The sequence below is a fragment of the Bos javanicus genome, chromosome 5, assembly GCF_032452875.1.
Source record: "Bos javanicus breed banteng chromosome 5, ARS-OSU_banteng_1.0, whole genome shotgun sequence".
In the NCBI taxonomy this organism is placed as follows: domain Eukaryota; kingdom Metazoa; phylum Chordata; class Mammalia; order Artiodactyla; family Bovidae; genus Bos; species Bos javanicus.
The window spans coordinates 105,917,348-105,939,610 of NC_083872.1; the positions used below are offsets into that span (position 1 = coordinate 105,917,348).

At 47.1% G+C, this 22,263-nt stretch overlaps 1 protein-coding gene across 1 annotated transcript; it reads right to left on the reverse strand.

Annotated features, from left to right (window-relative positions):
* Positions 1-422: 422 nt before the first annotated feature.
* On the reverse strand, positions 423-22,243 carry NDUFA9 (NADH:ubiquinone oxidoreductase subunit A9). The gene is made up of 11 exons (XM_061418185.1): positions 22,136-22,243; positions 15,876-16,046; positions 14,896-14,993; positions 13,451-13,542; positions 11,829-11,970; positions 8,803-8,905; positions 8,262-8,329; positions 7,011-7,087; positions 5,233-5,328; positions 3,226-3,292; positions 423-709 (listed from the first exon to the last, which is right to left on the reverse strand). Exons 1-11 carry the CDS (start codon positions 22,182-22,184, stop codon positions 530-532), a joined length of 1,143 nt encoding a protein of 380 aa, XP_061274169.1. The 5' UTR covers positions 22,185-22,243; the 3' UTR covers positions 423-529.
* Between the last annotated feature and the right edge of the window lie 20 nt (positions 22,244-22,263).

The window sequence follows — 22,263 nt, forward strand, 5'->3', positions numbered from 1 at the left end:
CGTAGGATATTCTAAGTGTGTGTAGAGATCATTAAGATAATTTTTTTTAAATACCCAAAGTGTGGATGAACTTGGATTACTTATAGGACATTACGTATTTTCTCAACTAACGTGTGTCAACAGGCAGTCACACATCACATGGGGCCTTCACAATATTCTGACCTTAAAAAGAGGTTTTCGTCTTCTAGAACATTCACAAGAAGTGGCCTGACGGAAGGAAACTGAAATCCTCCAGCATTTCAGAGAACAGAAAGATGTATGTGTCACTATTATAAATAATAAGAAAATTAAAATCCTCCAGCATTTCAGAGAATAAAAGATGTACGTGGATTAAATATATACAATTAAGGAAAATTGTGCTCAAATTCTAGGTGGTTGAGTTTCTCCCTTTGTAAATCAAGAAAGAAAACGCGCCCACAGAATGTCATCTCAGGTTTTAATAGAGGCTCTCATTCACTATATACAGGATTTTCCGCCAAAGGTGGCCTGGTTGGTAGCGACCCAAACAACACCAAAAGCCGCGGGCAGCTCAGGGGCCACTAGTGGGAACCGTCTTGGCCGGCTGCACGTCCTCGATCTCAGAAGACAGCCAGCGGTAGGTGCGGTGACGCCGCAGCACCTCGATGGCCTTGAGTTCCAGGGGCGTGGCCTCAACGCCCAGGTCTTCCAAGCCTGGCAGGTGAGGCAGGATCTTGTCTGTGGTGTGAATCTGCGGATAGACAAGAGGCACAGAGAGCACTGAGAGCCGGCCTCGCAGACGCTCCAACCCACGAGCCAGCCTGAGTCCCGCCGCTGAGACTTCACTGGCTTTGGTGGATAGGGGGCAGAGACCACCGGAAGCAGAGTACAGAGAAGGGCCTGCACGCGGAGGGAAAGGCAAGGCCCCATGGGTCAGCTCCAGGTCTATCCCCAAGCACAGCGCAGGGCTCAGGTGAGGGGAAGGAGCAGTCAGTCTGGGATGGAGCGGAGGGACTGTCAGATCCATAAGCTCAGCAGAGAAATGGGACCGGCGGGTTCTCTAGGCATGGCTTTCTGCCTCGGTTTTGCTGAATCAAGATCACTCAGCAATAATCCGTGAACCTTGATGCTCCAGCTCTTCTTAACCTGGCTGACTAATGCTGACTATGGATCTCAAAACCTAAACCCACATTGTTTGGAGGGAAAGAGGTTAAGCCTGGAGATTCCAAAAACTCCAGCTCATCCGCGAGCAAACGAGGAGGCTGGGTGTATACCTGCAGCAGCATCAACCTCTCCAGCTCAGACACGTCCACCATCCTTCCCCGAGAGCTGCCCAGTGACCCCCAGACCAAATCCAAAACCCACCGGCCTGCTGCCCCAACACTTCTCAGTGACAAATGTACGAGGTGCAGCTGTCAGACACGCTGGAGCGTCCTGCCCACCAGCTCTCCCGCCCCATCCTTCTTGAACATAGAAAGGACACCTGGAAACTGGTCTTGGATTCTAGACCCAGCACATCAGAGCAGGGACAATGGCTGCCTGTTCACATCGTTCTCCAAGGACTGTTTCATCTTCTCTTTTAGGTAACATTCAGAGGGAGCTTCCCAGGTGGTTCAGTGATAAAGAATCCACCTGCCAGTACAGGAGATACAGGAGAAGAGGGTTCAATCCCTGGGTCGGGAAGATCCCCTGGAGGAGGGCGTGGCAACCCACTCCAGTATTCTTGCCTGGAGAATCCCACGGACGGAGGAGCCTGGCGGGCTACAGTCCATGGGGTTGCACAGAGTCAGACACGACTGAGCGACTAAACACCACTCAGAGGACAATATGGCTGCTGCTTGTCAGTAAGAGGGAACAGGTTTTCAAAGGTAGAGGCAGCAGAGTATATCTATTTTGTTTCCTCTCTAGAAACACTTCTATGCACAGTGGGCAAATGACCAGTGAGGGAGACCAGCATGGAGACAGTGAGACAGGGAGCGACCAGCGCACCGCAGGGGACGAGAGGTACCCGGAGTCAGGCCAGAGGATGGAATGACCTACCGCCTGAACTGGAGTGGGTAGAAGAGAGACAATCCTCCACTTTTCTAGAAGTGGAAAATTATCAATACTGTGATAAACAGTTCCATAATAAAACGTTAAACAAAAGGGTAGGAAGAGGGAGGTGCACACTTGAGTGTCGCCCAGCAGTACCGACAGGCCGGTCTGTGCTGTCCAGAACAACAGCCACCAGCCAAAGCAGTGACTTGAATTACATTACAATTTTACCAAATTCAAATCTTATTTCTGCCGTCACACAAGCCACGTCTCAAGTGCTCTGCAGTCACTGCTGTGGGGGCTGCTTTTCCAGCACACTCAAAGACAGAACACTCCCAGCCCAGCAGGAAGGACAGGGCAGTCCTGTCTACATGGAGAGGGGTTAGGAAAGGAAGGAATCAAGGGGGAAGCCTCAATTTTGGGTTTAAGTATCAGAGAACAGTGATACCATCAACTGAGCTGAGAGGGCCTGGGAGAAAAGCGGGTTTGCGGCTGACAAGCCAGGTTTCAGATGATGACTACACGGCTAAACAGATGGGAGGCTTGCCGCTGGGTGGGCGGGAGGCAGTCCAGGTGGGGAACTGAATCTGCCACCATGAGTGCACAGACGGAACGAGGTGAGAGTCTTCCAGAGGAAGAGCCAGGACAGACAAGGGCAGAAGACAGAGCCCTTGGTCCCCAATACCAGAGACCAAGGACAGAGGGTGAGCCAGGGAGGTCGATGGGGCAGGAGAAGCAAGATGAGAGGAGGTCAGGGCGCTGACCACCGGGCCTGGCAGCAGAGACCGCAGGTGACCTGGGACGAGCAGCGTTTAAGGGGACAGTGGAGATAAAAGCTGAAAGGAATGGATTTAAGCAGGGAGAAGGTGAGAAGCTGGCAGCCCCAGGTACAGCCCGCTGTTCCAGGAAGTCTGACTTACAAGGACACAGCGGATCAGGGCAGCAGCAGATGGGATGGGCCGAGGGCGGGACTCTGGGCTTTAACACACAGAGCTAGGAAGGCATGTCTGTACGTGGGTGGAGATGATCCAGGGGAGAGAGAAAAACTGAAAACCTCCAAGACAGGGCCCGGAGAGGCTGGGCGTGGGTGAGGTTCATGCACATGGGCGGGGCTGACCTGAGACACAGGGACTGCAGACTGCGCGTGGAGTTGACCCAGGAGGTCCCCGGAGCGAACTCAACATTCGCTCATCCATCACTCACCCAGCAAGAGCTGGTCACCCTCATACTCACCCGCTCCACTTTATCCCTCGTGGTCCAGGGTTCAAATGGACTAATTTCAAAGAGCCGACCAATCCATCTGGAAGAGGAACGAACAGGGCACACGTGGTGAGCATCTCTGCTCCCTGTTCACGCCAGGCATGGCATGCTGCCAGGGAGCTGGGAAGTCACTGAGTGTGTTTAAAGAAACTAATGAGCACCCAAACTTCCTGGCTCCCAGCCTGGGAGGTCACCTCTCCTTTCAAGCCGATGGCCTGCCTGCCTGCCCCAAGGCCAGCTCTCCTTGGCCCCACCAAAGGGACAGTGAATCAGGAAAACCAAGACAGAGTGCAGCTGCCCCACCCACAAGACAAACAAAACAGATCCAGCTGAGTGACGCCTGTCAAACTCAATTAGAGTTAAGCCCCAGATATTCAGATATGCTTCCATTAAGGGGAGAGGCAGGTGTTGTGCAAGATAGAAAGCGTGAGCCTTAAGGCAGGGGCCCTGAGGATGCAGGAGATCCAAAAGTGAGGAGACGCCTAAGATCTAGGGTTTGAATCAGGAAGCCAAGAGAAAACCCAGACGAGAGGGCCACCTGCCTCCTGGGTGCCATCTCTTCATCCTACTGAAACCTGGGGGATTCCTCATCTGTCACCTGAGCTCCTGTCTTCTGTGTCCTTGGGTCAGGAGGCACGCGAGGAATTCCTAGGGGCCCCCACATCCCACAGAGGACTGGAGGCGGAGCAAGGAGCATGTGCCCCAGGGGCAACCATGGGGCCAGCTCTACTCCAATCTGCTTGTCCTAAGGGGCCTTTATGCAAAAAGTCATTGAACCCGGGCTTCTGCTGCTTTTTAAAAGCCTGAAAAACATCATTCCAATGGGAGGTAAGAAAAAAATGAAAAGGAAGCTGAAGACAGGTCAAAAGTTCTCTAAGAACTCAGCAAGCCTCAGATTCTGTCCAACCTGCTTCACTGGCAAAAAGGACAGTTTTGGCTTAAAACAAAACAAAACATAAACAACCAAAAAACACCACTTACAATCCTCCAGCTCTGTGCCCTGGTTCTATGCTAACACAGCAGTGAATCTTCCCACCACACAGCCTTCTAATTTTGTATTTTTCTGACACCTGTTAGTGTACAGGCTTTTTGAGGATTTCCTGTAACATCCTGAGTGCCTAGAACATTGCCTAAGACACAGCTGGCATTCAAGACATGTTTGTAGAGTGGCTGAGTGATCAAGCAAATGAAGAATTCAGCTGCCATGTTGGTTCACCAATCTCTGGCAAACTGGACATGAAAGTGTCCCTAACCATGACCTTAGTGTGTGACGTGATCATTCCAAGGTGCTAAACCTACAGCGCTTCCCTGATAGCTCAGGGGTAAAGGACCCGCCTGCCAATGCAGGAGATGTGGGTTTGATCCCTGGGTCAGGAAGATGCCCTGGAGAAGGGAATGGCTACCCACTCCTGTATTCTTGCCTGGGAAATCCCATGGACGGAGGAGCCTGGTGGGCCACAGTGCATGAGGTCAGAGTCAGACACGACTTAACGACTAAACAACAACAACACACCTACATGGGAAAGAGTGAGGCAAGAAGCAGGAAAAACAGACAAGGCAACTGCAGGAAGCGGCTACATCAGCCAAGTTCCTTTCCCCAGCCATGTGATCAGACTGCCTTGATGAAGGAGGGTCCCTTTCCCACTCCTGGGCAAGTGGACAAAACAGGGAAACCTAACTGCTCCTTTACACAATCTGCCAAGCAAGACACTGCCAATTACACCTAGGACTTCTAGTGGGAGAATGTGAAGATCTACAGATTCCATCTTCCATCACGGTGTTTATTCACCCATGAAGCCACATTCCCTTTCTTAAGCTCCTCTGGTTCTTTCCCAGATGGACATCAAGAAGGCGTCAGGAGCCCCTCCTGGTTAGAGATTCTGAGATTTCACCGCAAGGGACACACTCCCTATAACCCCTGGGGGGGAGCATCACAAAGGGAAGTATCCGCAGAAGCACAAAAAGCAGCGCTTTACTTACCGATAGGCAAAGTGTGGCAGAGGGTACGGCAGGAAGGGCCTGTGAGCCACAGCAAAGACGTACTGCACGAGGTCGAACAGCAGGTACCGACTGGGCCTACGGACAGAAGGTTCACAGTTCTCCAGACTACCTGCTCCTCACACACTTCTGCTTTTAGTTTAACAAGATAACATCATTCTTGTGAAAATGGAAAACATGTATGTCCTATAGGAAATACAGATTAGCACAAGGAAAAACCATCCGCCAAAGATGAAGCTAATAAACTTAATATATCCTTCTTATTCCCCTTATTCATTTTTTGCTTTTATAAATATAAGATTACACAGGTCATCCTATTCCGTAATGTCTTTTTCATTTAACATCAAACCCCCATCATTCTGAGTTCCGTTAACTGTGACTCAGAATGGTCTACGTGTCTCTGCTCACAGAGAAAGGCACACTGAAGGCTGTGTCCTTCCCAGCATAGATTCCATGGCTCAGCACCGTAGTAATTCCTCTGTACATGTCCTGACAAAACCTCATCCCCCGGCTCTTCTCCCATCCTTGCAGAGCAAAACCCTTCTCTGGTTAATCCAAGTATCTGTTTTCTTTGCACCTGAGCCCCCAGCAAGACAGAGTTGCAGAGAACAAACTCCTGGGCCTCCCCTTAGATTTCTGATCATGAGCTTCAAGGAGAAGCTCAGCTCTGCTCTGCGGTCCTACTGAGTGCTCCTGGGGGAGGGGAGGTGCTCTTTCCCTCTTTTCTCAGGGGGTGCCTCCTATCTTCCTCTGCATCCTCAAATTTTCCATATACCTCTCTCTGCCACCCCATTCTGCCTTTTAGCTGATGATCTTGTTATTTCATCCTTTACTTAATGATACCTTATGAAGCACAAACGCTTTTAATTTCAATGAAGTCTAATTTATCCACTTGTTTCTTTGGTGGAGTATGCTTCTGATGTCACATCTACAACATCTCTGCCTAACCCCAGGTCCAAATGTTCCTTCCAAAAGTTTTCTAGCTTAACCTTTACAGTTAGGTCTCTGGTCTATTTTGAGTTAATTTTTTCACGTATGGTGTGAAATCAGAATCTGTGGCATCTTTCTGCATGTGGATAGTACCATTTGTTGAAAAGATGATTACTTTCCCCATTGCGGTGTCATGGCGCCTCTTCGAAAATCCATTGTCCATAAACATGAAGTCTGGTTTCTAGACTATCAGTTCTGTTTAACTAACCTACACGTCTACTCTATGCCAGTGTCACACTGTTTTAGAACGTTCGAGTAAGTTTTGAAATTGGAAAGCTTAAGTGCTCCAAGTTTATTTTTCTTGGTCAAAATGGTTTTTGCTATGGTGGGTCTTTTGTATTTCCGTATACATTTAGAATAAATTTGTCAATATCTGCAAAAAAAAGAACCTGCTTGAAATTTGGTAACATCAAGTTGAATAGACAGATCAATTTGGGAAAAGTTGCCACTTTAACAATATCAACTCTTCCAACCCAAGGATACACAATGTCTTGCCATTTATTTTGGTTTTCCTTCATTTTCCTCCTCAATGCTATGTAATTTTCAGTATACAAGTCTTGTGTTTCTTTTGTTAAATTTATACATAGGTATTTTATTCTTTTTGATGGCATTGTAAATAAACTTATTTTATGTATTTTCAAGTTGTTCATTTCTGAAAAAGGCAACAATAAGCCTGTGAGTAACATGTCTAGAAATTACTGTTGTTGTAAGTCACAATCCTTTTATTTTAATAGGCTGTACGATTTTAAAGTCAAACTCCAGTCACTCACCCAACAAAGGCAAAAGTTTTCCCTCTGGCATCCGGGTCTTTAATTGCATTAATAATTCCTTTGGTGACATCCACAATCTACGAGAAATTATAACACATGTTTCAGTAATTGCTGAAAGAGAGAGCAATAGAGAGCTGTGGGAGAGAATTTAAAAAAGGGAGGGAGGAGGAGAGCAAGCCACATCGATCACCACAAAATAATGCAATTAAAATGACATCACTGTCTGCTTTCAGAAAACTTCTAAAAGCCACTTCTCAAGGACTCAAATCAGCTCCATGTGGAAGGTCACCGAAATCAATACTTTCTCCAGTGGGAGCATGTTTATCTCCAGGCCATGCCCAGGCCTGTCCCACCAGCTCCAGTCTCACCCCGTCGTCATCATCCTTCTCCTCTTCCTCGTCTGTCACCACGCTGTCACAAACCATGAGGCTGAACCACAGGGAACACCCAATATTCTACCATTTTGACTTTCAGAATAATCTTATGATATATAATAATATATAATATACATATAACATAATAGTCCATATGATATCAGACCCCACGGTTTTCACTGGGGGGTGATTCTGGCCCCAGGAGTCTTGGGCAAATGCCTGGAGAGGTTTAATTGGCACAGTTTGCAGGGGAGCTACTGCCATCTGGTGGCTGGAGGCCGTCCCACAGCAGCCCCACAACAAAGCGTAATCCCACCCAGAAAGTGCAGTGTTCCAGCTGAGAAACCCTGGTTCATCACCACACGGAATCCACACGGTTCTCACCTCTGCTCCCTGACATCTGGTCCCTTCTGCCTGGGCCACTCCACCCACCCACTGCCTCTGACCAGTTGCGAGTCATCTTCAGGGTCTCCCCTAAGATGTCACTTCCTTGGAGGCCTTGCCTGACCTCCAAATTTGTCCTCTGCCGTACCTACGTGAAACCCCCTCCCTGCCCACACCTGTCACACTGCCTGACGACAGCCATGCTGACCTGCCCCTGACTGGGGCCAGCGTGAGGCAGCACACATCTGTGTCCTCACAGATATGCCCAGTGACACTGTGAATATCCCAGTGATACTCCTCAAGACACTTCTCGGGTGAATGAACAAGTGAAAACACACAGGGTACCTGTACCTCTCCAGTACACTGAGAAACAGTCAGTCAAAGCAATCTGACAGAGACAAAAATGTCAGAACTTACAGAAGTAGGAGAAAACCTGAAAATTGATCACTTCGATCTTGAATTCGGCAAAAGCTCCTTTATCCAGGGTACTTACATATACTGGTTGTTTCATAGTCTTCTTGCCCAGGGAAATAAGAGGGACGCCACCAAACCAGCGGATATCTGGCAGAAGAAAGCACCATCTTAGAAGGCCTCACCTGCCTGAAGACCCTCCTGTCTCTGGGTGTTCCGAGCTGGTATAACTATTTTGTGTAGTAAAAATAAATAAATGTAGCTGACTCTGCGGGAGTGAATGATCTTATTAAGAGGCAGCCACCTTTATTTGTTCTTCACACAACAAACATAGGAAGTGAGAGGGTGGTCCAATATTTAGGGACAGGAGGAACAAGGACAGAGGACCACAGCTTGGCTACTGGTCGTCTGCTCTGCACTGCTGGGTGCACGGCCACTCCCGAGGCGCAGCTCTATTAGCTGTTCTAATCCACAGGTCGGCAACACAAGAAGCCCAGAAAAAGACAGGTGGAAACAGACGTGTAGTGTGTGATCAGTGTAGCACCACAGATACGCAGGAAATGGAAGTACTGAATAGATGACGCCAAGACGGCCATTCTCCTATTTGAAGGGAGAAAACCTACTTGCAAAATAATTGAGGAATCTGTCCTCTCTGCCGAAGATTTCAGCCGGCTTTATGATGGTGGCTTCTGGAAACGTCTCTCTCACTTCCTTCTCTCCAACAGCCTAGACAGCCAAACACAAAAGAGCTCTGCAGTAAGTGAGCAAAAGCTCCATCTTTCCACTATCAGAACGTCCTTCCGCTGTCAGAACACCACGGGTCCTTCCAGGTCATGTCTGCCTCCAGGCTAAGGGCATCCTATGATAACACTCAGTTAGAGGCACCACCACCCCCTGCCCCACCTTATGTGCAGTTTTGCTTCCCACTTTCGGTTACCCACAGTCAACTGTAACCTAAAAATATTAAATGGAAAATTCCAGAAATACTGGCTAAGTTTTTAAAGTGCACGCTGCTCTGAGTGGTGTGGGGAAATCTCAGGTCCTCCTCCTCAGGCCTGCTGGCACATGAATCTCACATTATCACGAAAAGAAGGGTGAGCACAGTGAGCAGACGGAGCGAAAGACAGGGTGGGGGTGCTGCATTCACACCACTTTTATTACAACCTATTATATGGAAAGCTATGACCAACCCAGACAGCATGTTCAAAAGCAGAGACACTACTTTGCCAACAAAGGTCCGTCTAGTCAAGGCTATAGTTTTTCCAGTGGTCATGTATGGATGTGAGAGTTGGACTGTGAAGAAAGCTGAGCGCCGAAGAACTGATGCTTTTGAACTGTGGTGTTGGAGAAGACTCTTGAGAGTCCCTTGGACTGCAAGTAGATCCAATCAGTCCATCCTAAAAGGAGACCAGTCCTGGGTGTTCATTGGAAGGACTGATGCTGAGGCTGAAACTCCAATCCTTTGGCCACCTCATGGGAAGAGTTGACTCATTGGAAAAGACTCTGATGCTGGGAGGGATTGGGGGCAGGAGGAGAAGGGGAGGACAGAGGATGAGATGGCTGGATGGCATCACCAACTCGATGGACATGGGTTTGAGTGAACTCCGGGAGTTGGTGATGGACATGGAGGCCTGGCGTGCTGCGATTCATGGGGTCGCAAAGAGTCGGACACGACTCAGCGACTGAACTGATTATAACTGCTCTTTTTTATTAGTAGTTACTGTTGTCAATCTCTTTCTGTGCCTAATTTATACGTGAAACTTGATCACAGGCATGTATGTACAGGATAAGCAAAGCGTATACTAGAGAGCTCTGTACCATCCCTGGTTTCAGGCATCCACTGGGGGTCTGGGAATGTAATCCCAGCAGTAAGTGGGGGGATTTGTGTACACAGAATTTAAAAAGAAAATGACACACAAAAGAGCCCTGCAGCGTTTAGCTCTTGCTGGGCTTCTTTCCATATTGATTCCAGGGAACCTTATGCAGAAGAAGGAAGGAGAAAAATCAGAACAGATTTTTTTCTGGCCTCCATTTTTCCTTCCAATCACAGATTCTCTGCTTTGCGTCAATTATGAGCAACCTGCCAGAGAAAGGAGGGTGGAGTGCAGGAGGCTACAGCAACGGAAGTGGCAGCAGGGCACGCCGGCCCAGAGGACTGGGCATGGGGCCCTCCTTCCTCACCTCCTCTGCTGCGACACCCTCTCTCAGGATCTTCTGTCCCTTCTGAGATAAGGCCCCTTGGTCAGTATAGCTGTCAGCACCTAGCTTGGCCTTCCCTCCCATCCATGCCCGCCAGGGGTGGCATCAGAGCCCAGAGGACTCAGACCTCAGTTTCTTGAGCTTCTCAACTCCAAAAACCTCGTCTCCACCCCACTCCCCCAACTCTCAACTTGGATGCCACAGATCAGAGCATCCCCAAGCACCCCTCCTCTGAGCTACTCTCCGCTGACAAGCTCCTGGGCTGCCAGCCTACCTGTTCCCTGCTCTTCTGCTCCTGAGACGCAACCCTTCATCTGCCCAGGACCCCAGTCCACTGTTTCTGCCTTCCTCCATACCAACCCTCGCTGACATCTGCTCCAGACTAGAGTCCATGGCCCACCTCTGCCTTCACTCTCCTGACTTTGGGTTAAACCACTGCCATTTAAAAGTTTAATTATTATATTCTGAATTCGAGCAACAGTATGAAAACCAGCTTCTCACAGATAGCTTTGAAATCCTGAGTCAGGTATTCTTAACCAATCCCTATTTTTTCTTGCCAGGAATGTTGATATTGAGGATTAAGATTCCCCAAGCTACTCAGCAACACCTGGTGCATGTGGAATTATTTTCGTTAATGGATTAGAAACTAGATGTGAGCTAAGACCATGTCTCCCCAGCACCCACTACACCATGGAGCACACGGAAGGTGCTTAATAAATGATTTGTTCAGTTAGAGATTACAGTGGATCCAACAGCTGGAGCCAGTGTCAAGGAACTCTGAGGTCCTTATCAGCCGGACCCCAAGCAGACTCCTCATGGCAGGAACCATATGCCGAAGGCAGCTCCAGGCACCACAGCCCCTCCTGCGTCCATGATGATAAAACGTCTCTGGTTACAGACCGACTCCAAACCAGGCTGGTCCATCTCCAGGCACAACTGGGACCACAGTGGGGCTTCTGGGAGTCCAGGAAGGCTAACTACAACGTGAACAGCCATCTTCCCTCGCAAATATTTATCCTGTCACCCCAGCCTTCACATCACCCCTCCAAAGGCTTAAGGCAAGACTATGCAGGGGTCAGGGAAAGAAAGACGGTCCTTGAGCTTGGGTGACACGGAGCTTGGGTGACACGGGTATGACTCTGGTACAGGAATCAGACTCTACCTTTTGTGCTTAGCCTGTAATTCTGTTACGCACTAAGAAACTTTACACTCTTGAGGGCAGGTAACAGGATGAGCCACCCATCTCTGCAGCCACTTAGCACAGTTCCCTGCAAACAGAAGACACCCAACCACGCCTCACCCACACAACAATCACACCCTAGACATGAGAACTAGAAATCCCCTAATTCTGGACATGTGGGTGAGAAACCTTTCTCACTTAACTCACGCCCCTAAGGGGCCAAGAAACCCAAGCTCTGTGAACCACTTTCCAAATTGACTTGTTCTATACCTTGCTTCTCAGATACTTAGAAGAGCTCTTAATATCAGCATTCAGATGTGAAATGTGAATAAATTTTTCAACTCCAGCTTCTTTGGACACTTGAGCAATGGCTTGGGGAATCTTGACAAAAACATCCTCAAAGTCAAAGTTTCTGGAAGGAAAAAACAGGGGGTGGTTAAGGACACTTGACTTGGGATTGCAAAGCTTTCTATGATAAGCTGGTTTCCATGATTGCTGGGATTCATAATAGTTAAGCTTTTAAATAGCAACGATTTAACCCAAAGTCAAAGGTAATAATTTTTTTTTTTTAATTTTACAGGCCTGCTCACTGTCATTACCACACATAATGTCAGGCTGACTATAAGTGATCAAACAGCATAGGTATTGTCCTCTGCCCTCAAGGCTCCCCAAGGCTGAGGCCCTCTAACAACGTCTGGCTGCACTGTTTGGGTGGGGAGGGAGGAAGCGCTGGGTGCTGGAGGAGAGATCATTTCTTATTCCTGGGCCTTTGTTTCCCTCAGAGGGAAAAAAGGAAACTAAAAAAAACACACACCACTCACCAATTCGATGCAATAACATAAACTACGTGCCTGCTCTGTACACAGGGCTGTGACAGTCATCTCGGGGCTAGGAAGGCTGGGTAGGACCCGCAAGTCATCAGGGCTGTGACAGTCAGCTCGGGGCTAGGAAGGCTGGGTAGGACCCGCAAGTCATCAGGGCTGTGACAGTCTGCTCAGGGCTAGGAAGGCTGGGTAGGACCCGCAAGTCATCAGGGCTGTGAGAGTCAGCTCGGGGCTAGGAAGGCTGGGTAGGACCCGCAAGTCATCAGGGCTGTGAGAGTCAGCTCGGGGCTAGGAAGGCTGGGTAGGACCCGCAAGTCATCAGGGCTGTGAGAGTCAGCTCGGGGCTAGGAAGGCTGGGTAGGACCCGAAAGTCATCAGAGAACTTAGCAACACGTGACAAGGCAGACACACCTTGAACACATCTAAGTTAAACTCTCACAAGTGCGGAGAAAGGGGCATAAACCAAGAGCTGCGGAACCAGAGGATTCAAACCCCTTCGGCTGCGCACTTGAAACTGTCACAACACTGTTAATCGGCTACACCTCAATACAAAATGAAAAGTTAAAAAAACCACAACCTTACCTTTTGATAAACAACACACACAGGGGCTAAAAATCACTCGCAAACAGGCACTCATGCTATCCTTGATTAACAACAGAAGAACAGACTGAGAACACTACTCACACGAGGAAAGCCAGTGTGTAGCTTGTCAGTCTGGGGAACAGGAGAACCGTCCTTCCTAGCCCATCCCAGCTGGAAAGATCCAAACACAGGACCCACGGGGCGATGCCGGCAAGGGGATGACACCCACTGCGCTCGCATGACTTAAACTGGTTTTTCACAAGCAGCATGTCACAATGTCTGCACACTAGTCGGGGTGTGTGGGAAGAAGGGAGGGGTCAAGTGGGGAGTGTGGCCCCTAGGTGTGAAAAGGGTGTTCAGTCAACACTGACGAACGACCTAAAATGTCACAGCTACAATCCCTGGCATGTTACGTGCCCAAGAAACGCCCACTGCACCCTCAGCCCTCTGCAAAGAAGAGACAGGAAACAGGAGGCCAAGACTCACTGGGTCTCCCACTCTCGCCCGACCAGATTGATGACCACGCTGCTGTGCTCCACAGCTCTTCGGATTGAGTCCTTGTCTCTCCCGTTCCAGTCCTGTAACACAAACATTTTTTAAAAGAGCAAAATGTGTCAGTGGAAGAGTGCAGGCCCCGTGAGGATGATGAAAGAGAAGTCAGCTATGTGAACAGCTGAGCCAGGCATCCAGGCCCCGAGTGTTTCTCTACAGAAACTGCAGGCACTGGGACAGCATAGTTCTTTGTGGAAAGGACCATTCTGTGCACTTGAGAATGCTCAGCATCCCTGGTCCCCACCTAATAAACCATATGGACTCCAGCCACATGACAACCAAAAAGGGCACACATTTTTCACCACTCCCTTGAAGGCTCTCCCCAGCCCACACCACTGCCCTGCCCTACTGGCAACTACTGGCCTAAAGGAAGAACCTGAAGGCTGAAGAGTAACAACACTGAACACTCAGCAAGAAGTGTTTCAAGTGAAGTCTATGCAAAGCTAGCCAGGTTATAAATCACCCTGTTTGTAATCTTCTCTGTCTAGAGAAACACTGTCCAGGAGAAATATAATATGAGGAACACATGTAATTCTGATTTTTCTATTGGCCTCATTTAAAAGAATGAAAAGAAACAGGTGAAATTCACTTTAATAGTTTACCTTATTGGACCCAACATACTCAAAATACTATTTCAATATGTAATAAATGTGAAAAATTACTAATGATATATTGAATAGTATTGCCTTTGAACCAAGTCTTTCATTTACAGCATACCTCAATCCAGACCAAGTGACATTTCAAGGGCTCAAGAGCCAATGTGGCCAAAGGTTACTGTCCGGCATGGGTTAAGAGCAGGGGCTGGCAAACTATGACCCCAGGCAAATCCAGCCTGCAACCTAACTTTGTAAATAAAGTTTTATCAGAACACTGCCACTCCCATTTGTTCACACACTGTCTATGGCTGTTTTGGGGGCTTCCTAGGTGGCTCAGTGGTAAAGAACTCTCCTGCCAATGCAGGAGATGCAGGTCAATCCCTGGGTCAGGAAGATCCCCTGGAGAAGGAAATGACAATGCACTCCAGTATTCTTGCCTGGGAAATTCCACAGACAGAGGAGCCTGGCGGGACACAGTCCATGGCGTCACAAAGGGTCAAACACGACTGAGCAACTAAGCACGCACATGGCTGCTTTCAAACTACAAGGGCAGAGCTGGGTAATCATGACCTGCAAAGCTTAAAATATTTCCTGTCTGGTTTGTTAGGGAAAAAAGTCTGCTAAGCGCTGGACTAGGGTTTACAAGAATGGCCTGTGAATGGAGATCGCCCTTGGTCCACTTTGGCAGGAGACTGCTGCTTGGTTATACTACCTCTCTCTCCCAGAAATGACCTTAGCAGTTTACATTAGTCGGCTCCAATGATCAGTAAGCCGGGCTCTCACCATAAAGATGATCTGGCCCAGGTCACCCATGGGACGAAGGTGCATGGTGTCATATGGCTCGCAGCGGTGGGGGACAATCACCTGTGACCCCATGCGACCTAGAAAAGAACGGGTTGAAGCAAGGGTCAACATTAACATAATACAATTACATTATATAGCAGTGATTTGGTAAACATTTCAGTTCTAGTATGACTGTTTTTGTTCTTCAGTCGCTCAGTTGTGTCCGACTCTTTGCCACCCCATGGACTGCAGCACGCCAGGCTTCCCTGTCCTTCACCATCTCCCGGAGCTTGCGCAAACTCATGTCCATTGAGTCAGTGATGGCATCCAACCAGCTCATCCTGTCATCCCCTTCTCCTGCCTTCAACCTTTCCCAACATCAGGGTCTTTTCTAATGAGTTGGCTTGTTGCATCAGTCGGCCGAAGTACTGGAGCTTCAGCTTCATCATGCGTCCTTCCAATGAATATTCTAGTATGCTACGTGAATCACTTCTATCCTTACTTTAAAAAATATATTTTGCCATTATGCTCAAGATGTCATAGGGCTTCCCAAGTGGCGTAGCAATAAAGAACCCACCTGCCAAAGCAGGAGACACAAGAGACAAGGGTTTGATCCCTGGGTGGGGAAAATCCCCTGGAGAAGGGCATGGAAACCTACTCCAGTATTCTTGCCTGGGAAATCTCATGGACAGAGGGGCCTGAAGGCTACAATCCATGGGACTGCAAAGAGTCAGACACAACGGAGCACACAACAGCAACAGAAATATCGTAACTTTTCAGGGTTCCCTATTTCTGTATTAACGTCCTGTACAAGAAGCCTGCGCCTGCTCTGAATGTACAGGAGTCCAAAACTTCATAAATCCAAGATAGGAGGAATTCAAAACACTGTGACAATGAAAAGAAACAGAGCTCACAGCTTCTCAGTAGGGAAACATCATAAAGAGCTCTGGAGTTTGTTGGACTTGAGGAACTTGACTTACCAAGGTGGTTGACAACATAGCGGCCCAGGAATCCCGTTGCTCCAAACACAGTGGCCACAATCCCACTGACGGAGGAACGCCCACCTTTCCCATGTGGTATGACTGCATGATGAAGCTGGCGCTGGGGTGGGCTGTGAAACACAGAGGCGGCTAGGGCAGGAACAGAAGAACCTTGAAGAAAACCCAGAACACACACAAAAGTGACCATGAATACAGACAGCTTCTCTTCCTGGAAATGCAACATTATTTTGCTCTCGGTATTTTCACTTACTTAGGTAACAGTGCAAAGCTAACTTTTGAATTACAAGTTATAACTGAAGTGCCAACCGCAACAATAAATACAAATGACCGCAACAAAGAATCCACAGGACATACAGAAACCGTATAAAGATTAGAACAAACTCCCTGTCCTATAGGCTATAATTTACCTAGAAAGATAAATCACCTTATGAAAAATAATCAGCAATTACAAATTAAGAGGGTATAAACCTCCCCATGAAAGGAGTAGAAAGAATGCAAACTAAAGGCAGAATAAGTTACATGACCTTGAGGAAGGATTCCTGAATAAAGCATTCTGAGAAAGGTTTGAGGAGTAATGACAGCAAAGAGAGGTTTCCACGTGCAACACCTAACACATCTAACAATGTAGGAGTAGAAATGAATAAGCCCGGTGCAGGGAACAACAAAAGACGTGCTGCTGCTAAGTCGCTTCAGTCGTGTCCGACTCTGTGTGACCCCATAGACAGCAGCCCACCAGGCTCCCCCGTCCCTGGGATTCTCCAGGCAAGAACACTGGAGGGGGTTGCCATTTCCTTCTCCAATGCATGAAAGTGAAAAGTCAAAGTGAAGTCGCTCAGTCGTGTCCGACTCTAGCGACCCCATGGACTGCAGCCTACCAGGCTCCTCCGTCCATGGGATTTTCTAGGCAAGAGCACTGCAGGGAACAGCAAAAGACGTGCCTGGAACAGACTGTGAAACTGATGATGAATCAAAGTAGAGCTGATGATATGGGCTGGACGCAGAGATGAAAGATGATTTTTTTTTTTTAAGAGTGCAATTCAGACTGTACTCTTTAGTACAACACTACTGAAAATCATCCAAAGTTGATGAGTAAGCTGCTAAGAAAGTAAGTCTGTGTCTGCTTACTTGAGATGACTGCCCAGAAACCACTGTTTTTCCCTATCCAAATGTGTGGAATTGGAGAAAGAGCCTAGCTTACCGAACAGTTACTGAAACCACAGACATTAAAAACAAACACATAATAGTAACAAAATAATAATATCTAAATAACACCTAAACTTACAGAGGCATCCAGCATCACTCTTAGGTAATATTTTATTTCACATTCTCTTTACTGCCACTTTGTAGACCAGAAAACCATAGCTCGGGGAGGTTCTGTGACTAAACCAAAGAGCCAGCAAAGGAGATTGAAAAAGAGAGAAAACAAAAGAAAATGGTAATCCAGAAGTCAAATGAAGAAAGTGATGGATGGAGAGAATAGTTAACTCTATCAAACGCTGCTGAAGAGGGAAATAAGCAGAGGGCAGATAGCTAGGATCTAGAAGATGTTGGCTGTAAGTGGCCTGAACAAGAACAATTTTCCTGGAGTAGGAGTACAGTGGGGAGGTCCTAAGAGGAGTACTGAAAATTCTTCTTGGGGGATGCGGTGTAATGGGACTAAGAAAAACAGGACTAGAGGAACAAGAAGACAAGGAAGGGTTTGCTTAACATGGGCTATTATAGTATACTTATATGCTAACGGAAAACCCCCAGCAGAGGGAAAATGTCAACGACCCAGGAGAGGGAAGAAGAGGTAAGGGAGGAAGAAACCAAAGACCAAGGGAGGGAACTGACTGGCCTTCCATCAGACCAGGAGAAGCTCATCCACTGTAAGAGGAGGGAGAGCAGAGAATCACCCCAACTCAGCCCTTAGATTTTTAGTGGGGAAAGGATGGTTCCCATCTGATTCCTTTGCATTCTCTGTAAAGCTGAGAATAGGAGGACGTGAGACAGGAGCATGTGCTAGAAGTCTTAGGAGACTGGCAACATCAACTGGTCATATGGAGAAAGGGAAAGCAAATTTCCTAGAAAATATGCTCAAAATTAACTTGAGATTTTTATTTATGAATTTAAAATAAGAACAGTCAATTCATGTGGAGTGTTCCTTACCTCAGCTCTCCACTGCTTGGGGGCAGGCAGGAAATATGTAGAAACCTTGATTTAATCAGCATTGATTTTTTTTGTTGTTGTTTTGTTTTACGACAAAGGGATACAGATTGGGGAGTTGAGAATGTATGAAAGGGAAAGATCGAGAATGTATGAAAGGGAATGATCAGAATAATGAGTAAGGAAGTTAGGGCACAGGATAAGACCAGAGCAAACAAAATAAGGAGAATTACCAGAGCAAGGTATGAACATCTCCAGGGGTCCTAGAAGATTGGAGTACACGTGTACAAAGCATGTAGTACGTTACCCCGCACACATGAAGCATTCCGTGAGTAACAGTTACTTTCATTTATTGATACTATTATTGTGAAAATCCCCAGAAGGTAATGTTACACTCATCTCACACAGTTTGTTTTTTCAACAATTACAGACTAAGCACTATTCAAGAAACTGTGAGTAGCACAGTAAAACAGACAAAGTCCCGGCTGCATGGAGCTTACATTTTACAGGGCTGATGAGAACATTAATAATAAATGGGTAAGTACCTCGCACATGTATGTACCTTGCACACTGTATGCACGCTCATGGGTGCTCAGTAGCTCAGTCTGCCTGACTCTTCACGACCCCTGACTCTTCACCACTGTAGCCCGCCAGGCTCCTCTGTCCATGGGATTCTCCAGGCAAGAATACTGGAGTGGAATGCCATTTTCTCCTCCAGGGAATCTTCCTGACTCAGGGATCGAATTGGGATCTCCTCTGTCTCCTGCATTGGCAGGCAGGTTCTTTACCACTAGTGCCACCTGGGGTCCTCCACAAATACAAGTTATTACCCCCTGACTCCAGGCTCTCCATTTCCTTCCATTTACTGGGAACACCATCAGGGGAATAATATTCTTTATTCATTAAACCTACTTTGGCTTCCTACTTAATATCTAAACCAATAGTCTCCAAACACATTTGCTGGCACACTGCATCAGTGGGTTTTTTTTTTAAGTATCATTTGTAAATTACATGCACCTTCTATGTAGTTCCAGTATGTTATACACGTTATGCAATATATATAAAAGCACTTAGAAAAGTGTCTACTATATAGTTTGAACTATGTGTTAAGTATTACTATTACAGAAAACATTTTTTTAAAGCCCTAATACTGTATTTTTATATATCATTGGTTCCTCTTAGAAACCCATTTGGATGACCACTGGTCTACGTTCTACTTGGCTTTCAAAGGTCTCCATTATTTGATTCCATCTAATGGGGATTCCCAGGTAGCACTAGTGGTAAAGAACCTGCTTACCAATGCAGGAGAGGTAAGAGACAAGGATTTGATCCCTGGGTTGGGAAGTTCCCTGGAGGAGGGCATGGCAACCCACTCCCGAATCTTGCCTGGGAAATCCCATGGACAGAAGAGCCTGGCGGGCTACAGTCCATGGGGTCACAAAGAGTCAGACACAACAGAGGCGACTTGGCGTACATGCCAAGGAGGTATTCAACCTCCTTCCCTACTGATTCAGATCTTCAGGAAGTCATTTCACTGTCTCCAAAGAATTCTACTTCCTGCTTCCCTTCTCACCCACTTGTCCTTGCCAGTGCCAGGAAAAAGCCCAACCCCTCTGACTCTCCAGATAATAACAGCTCTAACAAACAAAAATCAGTGGAAGTATTGAAATTCTCCACAAGCCTTTCAATTTTCCCTCCCAATTTCAAATGATCTAAGTGAAAGTGAAGTCGCTCAGTCGTGTCCGACTCTTTGCAACCCCATGAACTGTATAGCCCACCATCTGTCCATGCGATTCTCCAGGCCAGAACACTGGAGTGGGTTGCCATTTAATCTTTCCTTTTTCTGACTTCCTCTGGTACTTAGTAGTCTCCCTGCATTTCACCGTGTTTTACACAGTTCTGTAGTGTTTTGATTACGTTACACACTAGACTGAACTCTCCAGAGTTTACTCAAAAGCTTACTTTATCAGAGACAACAAAGCAGAGTGGTAAAGAGCATAAGGTATGGCATCAGTTAGGAAAAAAACATTTAGTTAAAGGGGAAAAGAAATGTATATAAATGTCTATGACTGTGGTTAGCCGACAGCAGGTACTCAATAAATCGCAGTTATTTGATTCACAATCTACATTACGTGACACCAACGTAACAGTTTAACAAGAGCCAGCAAATGTCTCTGCAAAGAAGTCAGGCTAAGAAACCATCCTTTGTAAATGGTGTGTACCAAGCACCTGCCCAGTGGTGTGGAGTTGTTCTACCCAAGATGGAAAATAAAAAGGAATCCCCCAAATACTGCTGCTCTCAACTCAGCTGAACATTAGAACTACCTGTGGAGCTTTTTAAAATGTAAAGTGGAAGGAGCCAGTCTCAAAAATTCTGATTCAATAGCTCTTCAGTGAGTCCCTATTTCTGTTTAATATTATAAAGCTCTAAGAATGATTCTGACATGCACCTAATTTTGAGAGCAAATGATATTCTGTAATAACTGAAATACATAATGGGAAAATGCAATTTTTGGAGACTGACACAGGGCATGTTTGTGAAGGACAGGAGAGTGAAATAATGATGAAGCTGTACTCCCAATTTCCTTGCTTTTCTAGTCTCTCTTAGTGAGTGGAAGAGCAAATGTGTGCTTTCAACTTGAGGACCACAGAAGATCCAATCAGAACAGAAGGGACAATAAACTCTACTTAGACAAATCTTCAGGTATTCCTTTATTCTTCTTCCTTTATTTTGATTTGGAAAAGTACTACTATAAATACTACTTGAATCTACTGAATCTTCTCAGAAACTCCCTGATGTTGTGGTATGATCATTTCCACTGTCATACACAGAATCTGAAGTTAAGACTGATTCAGAGTTTTCACAAAGTCATAAAGTCAATCTTTCCTCCACTATCCCTTTTTTCCCCATCCATTTCAGATTCCTATCCTGCCCCTCAATATTTCTTAAAAAAAAAAAAAATGTACTGTATATTGGAGTATAGTTGACTAACAATGCTGTGTTAGTTTCAGGTGTAGAGCAAGTGATTCAGTTATACATATACTTACATCTATTCTTTTCACACTCTTTTCCTATTTAGGCTGTTACATAATGTGGAGCAGAGTTCTCTGCACTGCACAATAGTCCTTGTTGGTTGTGCTGTGCTTAGTCGCTCAGTTCTGTCAGACTCTTTGCGACTCCATGGACTGTAGTCCGCCAGGCTCCTCTGTCCATGGGAATTCTCCAGGCAAGAATACTGGAGTGGGTTGCCATGCCCTTCTCCAGGGGATCTTCCCAACCCAGGATCGAACCCAGGTCTCCCACATTGCAGGCGGATTCTCTGTCATCTGAGCCAATCTGTGTTAAACATAGCAGTGTGTACGTGTCAATCCCAAACTCGCTATCCCCCCGCACCCATCCTTTCCCCTGGTAACCATTAAGTTCCTTGTCTATGTCTATGAGTCTATTTCTGTTTTGTAAATAAGTTCATCACTTACATTATTATTTTTTACATTCTACATATAAACTGTATCATAGGGCATGTCTCTTTCTCTGCCCAATATTTCTTATAACACCAAACTCAAGGCTTCCCCGGTGGCTGAGGTAACGAATCCGCCTGCCAATGCAGGAGACACCGGAAACGCGAGTTCGATCCCTGGGTCGGAAAGATCAGCTGGAGAAGGGACTACACCCACTCCAGTATTCTTACCTGGAGAATCCCATAGACAGAGAAGCCTGATGGACTACAGTTCTTGGGGTCTCAAAAGAGTCGGAGACGACTAAGCAACTTAAAACAGCAACCTTACAGCCGTATCAGTACTCTGAGTCTCTGGATCCTTTACATGCCACCCCCCCCCCCCAACTTTCTCCTCTTTTCTCCTCTTCCCTTCGCGTTGCTCACGTTCTCTCCGCGAAGGCCCTTTCCCAAGGGCACAACTTAGTATATGAGCCGGAGGAGAGAGAAAGGAGAAACCGGACAGAGGCAGTTGCAGACTTAGAAAAACCAGGGGGCCCAGGGACTCAACGCGACCGTTGCAGCACGGCGCCACTCCCAAAACTTTAGATCTGCATCTCGGATTCCCCATCCGGGGCCGCCGTTCCCGGTGACACTTACGTGACATTGGAAGGACCCGGACAACTCGGGGGTGAACGGCGGCCGCCATATTCTCCCAGAATCCCCCGCGGCAGGCGCTCCAGCCGACTACGGCTACCAGGCTGGGTCAAAAGGCAGCCTCTCGGCCA

What these genes read in the sequence shown, in the direction of transcription:
- NDUFA9 (XM_061418185.1), bottom strand. Translation starts at nt 22,184, where the DNA reads ATGGCGGCCGCCGTTCACCCCCGAGTTGTCCGGGTCCTTCCAATGTCA. An exon ending in GGGCGAGAGTGGGAGACCCA is followed by an intron (nt 11,971 to 13,450) that starts GTGAGTCTTGGC and finishes TTTTCCTTCCAG; the next exon opens with AAACTTTGACTTTGAGGATG. An exon ending in AAAACTTTTGCCTTTGTTGG is followed by an intron (nt 5,329 to 7,010) that starts GTGAGTGACTGG and finishes TTCTGTCCGTAG; the next exon opens with GCCCAGTCGGTACCTGCTGT.